At 33.9% G+C, this 10,307-nt stretch overlaps 1 protein-coding gene across 1 annotated transcript; it reads left to right on the top strand.

The window, feature by feature from the left end:
* The first annotated feature begins 151 nt into the window (after positions 1–151).
* On the top strand, positions 152–10,179 carry LOC128546077 (uncharacterized). Its single transcript, XM_053527859.1, has 7 exons — positions 152–234; positions 1,213–1,330; positions 3,083–3,137; positions 4,491–4,585; positions 6,079–6,186; positions 7,440–7,494; positions 10,047–10,179. Exons 1-7 carry the CDS (start codon positions 152–154, stop codon positions 10,154–10,156), a joined length of 624 nt encoding a protein of 207 aa, XP_053383834.1. The 3' UTR covers positions 10,157–10,179.
* Positions 10,180–10,307: the final 128 nt, after the last annotated feature.

The raw sequence follows: 10,307 nt of genomic DNA, 5'->3' as shown, positions 1-10,307 counted from the left end.
TTCTTTGATAAAAACTGATTAAGTTATTAAAACTTCGTTTCGCATATTTTTCAAAATATTATTTTATAAATGCAATTATTCAAAAAGTAAATAATTTATGTTTTTCATGAAAGTACGTTTGCCATGCAGGAATTATTAAGTGAAAGTGAAAATGACGAACGGGCGGCATTCCAGAGGTCAATGGAGGAAACAACAGAACAGCCCTAAGAAGAAAGTGAGAATACAGAAACGAAAGCAAGTAATTTATCTTTAGTCTTTAATTTCTCTATTAAAAGATTTAAAATACTTGTTAATTTTAAGTCTGAATCCGACAGTAATGTATTAATGTTGAAAAGTTATCTAGTATAATCCGAAATCGGTTAGAAAATAGAATCAAGAGATATTCCAGAAAGATTTATCAACATACTAGAAGGCTTTTGTTACGGTAAAAGACTTTAATATTAAACGGGGAGAAAGTGTTGAGGCGGCCGGGCAGCTCAGTCGCTATAACATCGGAACGGTATTCCAAGGCCCCGGATTCGAGTCTGGCTGCACATCTTTCTCAACCTGTGAAATTTGGCACGCAACTTGGGGCCGTGACGGCATTACACTGGCTAGTCTACAACGCCTGTTATTGCTTATATATCAAATACCCGCTGATATTGGAGGACGCATTTCAAAATTGGAGGACGAATTTCAAAATTGGTGGGGAAATATGTCACGATATAGGACTTGAATATTAAACGGGGAGAAAGTATCTAGGCAGCCGGGTAGCTCAGTCGGTAGAGCATCAGAACGGTAGTCTGGCTGCACATTTTTCTCAATGTTTATTATTCAAGTCCTATACCGTTACACTTTCAGAAGATAATAAAAATAATCCTCTAGTACATTAAAAAATCTGTAACGATTACTGAATGCATAAAGGGAAGTAATTCCATTAATATGCAAATTTGTAAACCTGTCAATTGTCATTGGAGTAAAATGACAGTATATAGGCGCAATAAATCACCTTTGGTGATGAGCTAGCTTTTCACCGACGGGATTTGTGTGTGGATGCCAGTACATGGCACTAAAACGTTACAAATCTATTTGTTTTGTCTTTTTTTCTGAGCTTAACAATTGATTGATTTTCTTTGATGAAAACCTATTATTTTACTTAAGTTCGTCCCGAATATTTTTCAACATAATATTTTGTAAATATAAATAGTGAACAATTTACGTTATTCACGACAGTATCTTTCCAATGCAGGAATTATTATATGAAAGTAAAACTGACGAACGGGCGGCATTTCAGGAGTCATTGGAGAAAACAGGACAACTCAAGAGAGAAAATAAGATTACAGAAACTGAAGTAAGTACTTTACCTTAAGTCTCGACTATCTCTGATTGAAAAAATCAAAATATAATGCTTTTACGACCGAATTATTATAAGGTAAAATTATAAAGACAGTAGTAAGTGGACCAAATCTTTGTTAAAACAACCAGCCACGGATACAGCATTGAAGATGGTGCAAAGTATTAAGTTTGAAAAGTTATATAGTATCTTAATTCGGCTACGAAAAAGAATCAAATAATATCCCAGAAAGATGTATTAGCTACTAGAAGGTTTTACAAAAATAAAAAAAAAAATCTGTTACATAAAATACCAGTGATACGCAATATCGCCAACAATCATTTTTAGGAAAATTAAAAAGTGAGATAACATCTTTAAAAATTCGGGCTATGTTATTCTCCACATAAATACTATCGTAGTTGAAACAAAATAGCATATCTGGAATAAAATGCCACACAACTTAAATAAATATGTTTGTATGAAAATTATACGTATCTTTCTTTCCAGTATATATTCTGTGCTAAATCATTTTCTATGATACTTTTGTGAACAATACTTTCTTTACTTATAAGGGGAGACTACAAAATCTAATATAGAAATCGACTGTATTCCTTGGGTTTATACTCGAGTAAGAGGTTTTAAATATGTGACTAACAACAGAAACTTTGAAAATACTGTCTTAACCTTTACTGGTTTGCTAGGGAATTTTTAATGTAAAATCATTATCTTAGAATCTTTATAACGAAATAACGGGGTCACCTAATTTTGAGTGCAAAGGAAAAATAATAGAAACGTGCTTCACTTTTCTATACCAAGTAAGACATTTACTAATTTTTATTATTTTCAAAAGTGTTAATGTTAACTCTCGTACACACTTATGTTAATATAATTCTTAGTAATTAGTACGACTTTTTGATACTCAAATTCAGTCGTCAAAAGCAGTTGGTCTATATTTGCAGTTGTCCGGAATGGTTAGTAGTTTCAAATGTATTAACTTAAAGTCACCATTCTGAAAATAAAACTATATTTTAATTAGATATATTTCAACCCCGACTAACCAAATGCATCAAACATAATTATAAACTTGAATACATGCACGGAGGGGCACCTGGGGTCTTCCTCCACCATCAAAACTGGTAAGCCGCCGTATGACCTATAACTTTGTCTGTGTGAGGTTAAACTAAACCAAATCAAAAACAAATAACAGAAAAAAAACCTTTGAAAACCACTTAAAATCTTTTTGCGAAAACAAATAATATTTATGTAATACCTGCCTAAGACACAAAATCAAGGTATTAAACATGTCAAAACATACTAGTATAATGTATGTTTTCCAAACTTGCCCAGTGACAACATGTAACAGTAATGAATAATGGAATGAAGGCTATTCGTTCTGGATATATGATTTTGTTCTTGTTGTAGTTTTGTTACTTTAAGGACGTAATAAGCTCTTCTTTTTTAACTTCAGTTGCAAATCGTTAAGAGTGGAGAAAATCATGAAAAAGATATCGCAAGGTGTTACTGTTGTCGCCGGATACGTTTTCCTTAAAATGACGCTGATTTGTGATTATGCGCGTTGTCTGATAATTATGTTATACGTTAAGAACAATTGATCACGATTCAAAACAAACATGCCATGAACAAAAAAACTATTTATTTAATAATAAATGATTGTAATTTTCCTTATAAAAATACACAAACAGACAAGGCATACACGAAACATAGCGTATATATTTAATATTCTTTCTTTGTTTTTGTGTGGATAATAAGAGACGTGATGAATCAGGTGCTTCAGGGGAAGAAAAAGGGACAGTTGAAACAATTGGTGAGTTTTTGTATTGATTTAATTAATTTTAAATTCTTTGATCTGCAATGATTCGATACTGATTAGCGGAGATAAAATCTCCATGCTCTTTTTCTTTAAGTCACATATGTTCTGTTACATGTTCTTGTATGTTGCGAGTAAAGCTGTGTGCACTTACGAATCTAAAATATTTGCTCCCATGAGAAGTCAGCTAACCTATAATAGAAACTGTAAAAAAGTCACTGTCATTTAAAAAACTATATCCTGACGCTAACAACTGATTGTAATAAGCTGAATTGTATTTGAATCCTGTTGTCCACATTTTATGGAAAAATATCATTCTTAGCACACTTATTTTCTGATAGGAAGATGGCAAACGGTGACAGTTATTTGAAACTAGTCGAGAGGTAGTGAATATTTCATGTGATTTTAACTGTTTTTAAGATTTTAAATATTAAAAATAAAACCTTTTTGAATGTACTAAAGTGTCACAAATTCTTGAATGACCCTCAGAACAGCCAATTGCAAAGTTAACTTACATATGGAGAAGAAATGTCAGAGTTTCCACTAAATATAACTAAAAGCTTGGACATATTATGAGCATTCGAGTATGAGTTTTTGTTTAAAAACTATCTTAAAAACGCCAAACCAAGAAACAAAAGATGCCCGTGTCGGGAATCGAACCCGGGTCGCATTGGCAATAAAATCTTTCCCACTGTCTGTACCAATACACAGTATTGTGTATTTATCGATTGTTAAATCTGGATATTTATAATTATGACAATTTACCTCGAGTAAAGCTTTACAAACTCTTTTCAGATTTTAACGTAAACATTCTCATGCGTTTCCATAACATATAGTCTGTTAGTAATTAAGTTTCAAAGCCTCCTGGAATATAGCATTGATTTCCTGATACCTAAATATTTCTCTTTTTTGTTGTCGAACGACCTGACGACTAAGTAGATAATAGGAATAAATATCGTTCAGTACTTCTGTATACCTGCGGCACAGTTACTTTTACAAACGTGTGAATTAGAAAGGCAATCTGTAATACATCAAAGCTTTTGCTATACTGTTTCTATATTCTGTGTGAATACAGACAAAAACTGCAGTTCTGGTAAATCATGTTATGGGAACATGTGTTTGTAACAAAGATGTTTTCTTTCTTTATGCAAATCGGCGAGAAACAAAAGCATTGCAGAGATAGCATTCATTTAGGGTTGTGTAAATCCTCCATCATACTGTAAGCTTCAGAGAGACAAATTATGATCTTTTCAGATGCTGTCATTAGCCTCAATAACATCAAGTACTCGTTGCTTTTCCTGAGTATTTTTGTAATTCATGGTGATATAATGCTGTTTATTTTTTATTTAGGTAATCTTAAGATCATTTCTTCCAATGATAGTGACTCCACTGAAGAAAACTTCGATGACGTAAAACTGCCGGGGAGTGATAACCAGGAAGATTTTGTAAGATAATATGCTTAAAGTACTTAAAAAGGACTTTTTTTAGATTTAAATAATTACTGCTATATATTTTACAAGAAGAGTTATGATTTATAGGAAAATACTTTACTTCTTGAAAAGCTAAGGATATGCAGACAGTCTTTTTAAAGAGGCTGAACTCAGTTTGATAATTACGTTTGGTCCAATAGGATCATGGAAATCATAGAATGTAACTATGTCAAAGATGAGAAATGTTGCGTATTTTCCTCAGTCAATGCAAGTAGGCAGTTATTTTGCTTTGCTGCTATTTGTATTTCTGAAGTATCTTCTGTAAAATATGATAAATAATTAATCTGTATTGGAATTAGCATACATAAAGCATTATTATGCCACCCTTCCCTTCGAAGAAGAGATATATATTTTTATCTCCTCCCGTCGGTAAACCATTTGGTTTCCGATCAACAACTTGAGAATGCTAAGCTACACAATGGTAAAACTTCAAAGGATGCTTATATGTGGCCAGTAGATGATTTAGAATTTACAAGTAGGTCAAAGGTCAGAGTTACCGTGACCTTACCACTTGAAACGGTTTCCGCCCAAAAACATAATAACGCTTTTGCTTACAGTCGCCATACGTCACAGGATGAATGTCTGTGGCAAGTAGAAATGATCCCTGTTTTTTCGTTATTTATTAACAATATAGATATTGTTTATCATTTTCCGGAATATCAGAAATGCCACACAACCCGAAAAAAATCTGAGCGAAAACCATGTATAAAGTTCTTTTACAAATTATATGCTAAATATATTTTTATGGAAAAAGGAAGATAACAGAATCTAATATAAAAATAGATAGCGTACATTCCTTGGGTTTACGTTCCAGTAACAAGTATTTAAATCAGAGTGACAGTAGTAATTTTGCAAACTGCTGTCTTAACTTGCACTGTGGTTTGATAAGGACTTATTAATGTATGTTCACGGGATTAGAATCTTAATAACGAAAGAAACGGCGTCACCTCATTTTGAGCGCATCAAAAAAGGCAAAAGAATAGAACAAATTATCACACTATGTGACTAGAGAGCAGAAGAATTGTAATAAACGTCTTGCATTTTTCTAAATTAAGTCCACTGTGCGACATTTACTGATTATCGTTTAGTCCAAAAATATTAATGTTGCCTTTCTGACACACTTATGTTAGTATAATTTATGGTAATAAGTAAGTCTATGTGATTCTCACAATCAGTCTTTAACAGGAGTCAGTCTGTTTTCAAACGTATTGCATTAAAGTCACCATTCTGAAAACAACAACAACAAAAAACAACAAAACAAGGCATTAAACAAGTCAGAAAATACTATAACACGCTTATTTTTTTAAACGTGCTCAATGAAAAGACAACAATAACAAGATATGGAATGAAGGCTCTTCGTACTGTATTTAGTCTTGCTTTGTAGTAGTTTTGTTACTTTAAGGACGTAGTAACTTTTCGTCTTATTTTAATGGTGAATTTCTTTTCAGGAGATACAATTAGGAGAGACGGAATTGCAAAAGCACAAACACCAAAGCAGCAAAACTGTAAATGAAAAAGCTATAACGTCTAGCAAATCTGCTGTGAAGGAAGTGAATGTACGGGTTTCTCTTTTCTCTTCTTTTAAATAATTTAAGTTCAGTTTCAAAGAGGCAAGAGCGTATCAAATACAAGGTGTTATGGGCCGTCGCCGGATAAGTATTTCTTAAAATGACGCTTATGTGTGTTTATGCTTTGTCCCATAATTAGGGATGAACGTTAAGAACAATTTATCACAGTTCAAAACAAACATGTACTACACAAAAATGTCTTTTCAATAATTGATAGCAGCCCGCCCGCTTAGCTCATTAGGGAGAGCGCAGATCTACGGATCGCGGGGTCGCGAGTTCGATTCCTGGGCGAGGCGTATGTTCTCCGTGACGATTTGATAAAAGACATTGTGTCTTTAATCATTTGTTTTCTACCGCTGATTTATGTGGAGAAGTTGGCAGTTACTTGCAGAGAACAGGTTTGTACTGGTACAGAATCCAGGAACACTGGTTAGGTTAACTGCCCGCCGTTACATAACGGAAATACTTTTGAAAAACGGCGTTAAACCCGAAACAAACAAACAAAATTACAATAGAGACTGTCTTAGTGACCCCCTGTTTTCAGCGACCATCTGTCTACAGTGACCGTTTTAATTTCCTCCCAAAGAAATTCGCATTAAAATTGGCTTGTTTGTAGCGCCTCCTTGTCTGATGTGTATAGTGGCCATGATTTTCTCCCCCAAAACGGTATTTTGGACCTTAATAATGATCTTTTACCGAAGGACAACCAGCAAGCATACATGGTCTTTTGTTGTATTTTGTGGCCGTTGCTGTGCAAACTGTCATCATTTCAGTTGCAAACAATATTGTCATTGTGCAAACTAACCTTTTAAAATTTGCATTTAATATCCTAATTACACAACTGTAGAAAATGGATGCATAGAAATTATTATGATCCAATCAAAGTATTTGTTAGTAACTTACAAATGTTTGGATTGATTGGATTCTATGCTACTTTCAACAGTATTTTAGTATCACAGTGGCCAGTACATCTTTCCTGGGTATGCATAGCCCAGCCTACCTTTTTGTCTATGGATCAGTGTACATATATGTGAAATTAGGGATAATAATGTGCTATTAGATTTTTCCACCAGAGCATGTCCGACATTACGACCTTTGACAGCTAGATTGTACATAGTGACTCCCTGTCTCTAGTGACCTTTTTGAAATTCTCCGAAGATTGGTCACTGTAGACAGTCTTTACTGTAATTAATATCGTGAAATTTTAAATATTCTTTCTTTGTTTTGTGTGGTTCAAAAAGAGACGTGACGAATCAGGAGCTTCAGAGGAAAAAAACAAGCACGTCGAAAAGATTGGTGAGTCTTTGTATTGTTTTAATAATTTAAAATTGACTGTCAGTTGATATTTGATCTGCCATGTTTCGATGTAAACACTTGATAAGCAGAGACAAAAGCTTCATGCGCTTTTGATTTTAGTAATATATGTTGATATTACATGTTCTTGTATGTTGTATGTACGAGGGTCATGTACGATTTATGACAATTGTGCAATATCTAAGAAAGTAATAAGTGACATAAAACTATGGCTTTTTTCCTTCTTGTGGGCAAGGCTCTGTACATTCACGGATCTAAAATATTTGCTCTTATGAGAGGACAGCCTGTAATAGAAACTGTAGAAAAGAAATGTCATTAAAATGCTATATCCTGACGCTCACAATTAGTTATTAACAAACTTAATTGTATAAGAATTCTGTTGTCCATATTTGTACGGAGAAAACATCTTGGTGGACGTATTTCCTGATTCGGAAATGGCAATCGGAATAGTTATTCAGATTAACTCCTTGTTTCAAAGGATGTGTGTAATCATAGCTTAATTAAGTTTCTTCCGTAAAACAACATTTGCAATAAAGTAAATTTACATACGACGTAGGCTCAATGGTACAAAGTAATACTGTATTAAATTGATTCTGTGACAAACTTAAATGTAAGAGGATCACAACTCACAGAGAACGTAATTACGCGCAAACGCGAGGATTGGCACATTTCATTATAATTGATAAAACAAACTTACAATTTTGGCAAAAATGTATAAAAAGAACATTATCCGTCGAAGTTTCGGATTTACAGTGCAAACACTCTGTTGAACATGAATGATGATGGTTAATGCCTTACTTTAAAGATATTGTGTCATTGGTTCGAAATGTTTAGGTTTTACTAAGCTGCATAAATGATGAACGCCGCATGTTTTATAAATTGGTGAAAAACAAAATAAATGCAAAACATATGTGTAAGAGGTAGCATTCCATAGCTGAATAGGGAGGTGTACACAATCCATTTTACTGTAGACGTTACAGAAATAAATTTTCATGTTAACTACTGCTGCCTTAAGCTTTAATAGCATTAAAATAGTTTCTTCACAACCGCCTCGGTAGCCTAGTGGTAGAGCGCCCGCTTCGAGTGCGGGAGGTCGTGGATTCGATTCCCGGTCGCGTCATTTCAAACACGTAAAAATGGTACTAGTAACTTCCTCGCTTGGCGCTCAGCATTAAAGACGCTCGCTACAGTTTCGTATTTTTTTTTCTCAATAATAGATTTTGATGAAATGTTTTGTATTAAAAGATCATGTTAAGATGTATTGAAAAATGAAATAAAAATACTAGGTCACCAGCTTTGTTTCAATTTAATTTTCCCCTAGATATGGTGCTATTTTAAACATTTTTCAAAATTTCTGTAATCCTAAAATATCTTTCAGTAAAGTACAATAATCAGCATAAATTTGATTATCTAAGCATTTTTATAACGGAAAACAAAATATCTATTAGAAACATGCTCAGAGAAATCAAAAGAACATGATTTTGTAAAGAAAGGAATACTTGTTTGCAGACCCAATGGCTATTTTTGCATATTTTGTCAGTTTTAAGTTGGTACTTTGCTATTTTATCGAGTTTCACATAATAGAATTTAATCAAACTCTGCACATACCTTTGGTTATGTCTACCTAATCTAAAACAAAAAGAAAATTGATAGGTCACCATATTAGATTTCGCTTAAATCAAATTACAACGAGGTGGGGTGTGGCGGGCATTTATACAACGCAGGTTGGTACGAAATACTCTTTCAGTGTTTGAGCAAATGACTTAGAAATATATATATGAAATTATCAAACGGCAGATTTCTTAATAAGCGGATTTTAAGTTGTTTCTGAAGCATTTTGATGGCATAGAACGATGAAAGTTTCCGCCTTTTTTTTAACAAAACCTGTAGTTTACGAATGTACGGTACAGGTACGGTACGGGATTAGAAACAGCTGTGACTCAATGCAGAGTTTGAACGCTGGTAATAAATAACAGACTCCAGTATATGTCGGATTGAAGCAATTTGAACTAAAAGTACTTTAAATGTATATATTTTGTAATCATGGTGATACTTACCCTAACCTTTTGTCAATATATTTAACATTTTGTACATTAAATGCATGCGAACATACAATAATTTGCCGTACGCGACATTAGATAATCACTTCCGGGCATGCGCAGAAGACCGCACCAAGTCTGCAGTGAGCTACATCGAAACCAAATTGGCACGGTGTTGGGGTAAATATCGACCCGTCTGGAAAAACTGTAGCGAGTGCCTTTAAGAGGATAGCGCTAGGACTGGTCAGCCCTGTCAGTATATTGTGACTGGGTGGGGTATCATGTCACGTGTCTACGGCGGGATATTCCAGTGAGGCAGCTCTATAAAATGGGCACTGTACCCACCCAAGTAGACACCGTCGTTTATATGACTGAAAAGTTGTTGAATAAGACGTTAAACCCGAACACACACACACACGCACGCACGCACGCACGCATATAGTTGCTTCACATTTTGTAATTCCTTGTGATATGATAATTATTATTTTTGTTCAGGTAATCTTCAGACCATTTCTTTCAAAGATTCTGACTCCTCTATAGAAAACATCGATGACGTTGAACCGCAGAGTGATAACCAGGAAGATTCTGTAAGACAACATGCTTGAAGTACTTTCAAAATGATTTTTTTTAGATTCAGATAATATTATTATTTTTTTATTATTATTAGATTATGCTTCAAAGAAGGAAAATACTTTACTTCATGGAAAGATCGATATTATTTGAAATTGAACTCAAGTATGCTGTCATTTTGCTTGG

This window comes from Mercenaria mercenaria, chromosome 17, assembly GCF_021730395.1.
Source record: "Mercenaria mercenaria strain notata chromosome 17, MADL_Memer_1, whole genome shotgun sequence".
Lineage (NCBI taxonomy): Eukaryota > Metazoa > Mollusca > Bivalvia > Venerida > Veneridae > Mercenaria > Mercenaria mercenaria.
This window is presented reverse-complemented; position numbering and strand designations above follow the sequence as displayed.

What these genes read in the sequence shown, in the direction of transcription:
- LOC128546077 (XM_053527859.1), top strand. Translation starts at nt 152, where the DNA reads ATGACGAACGGGCGGCATTCCAGAGGTCAATGGAGGAAACAACAGAAC. An exon ending in AGGGACAGTTGAAACAATTG is followed by an intron (nt 3,138 to 4,490) that starts GTGAGTTTTTGT and finishes TTTTTTATTTAG; the next exon opens with GTAATCTTAAGATCATTTCT. An exon ending in CAAGCACGTCGAAAAGATTG is followed by an intron (nt 7,495 to 10,046) that starts GTGAGTCTTTGT and finishes ATTTTTGTTCAG; the next exon opens with GTAATCTTCAGACCATTTCT.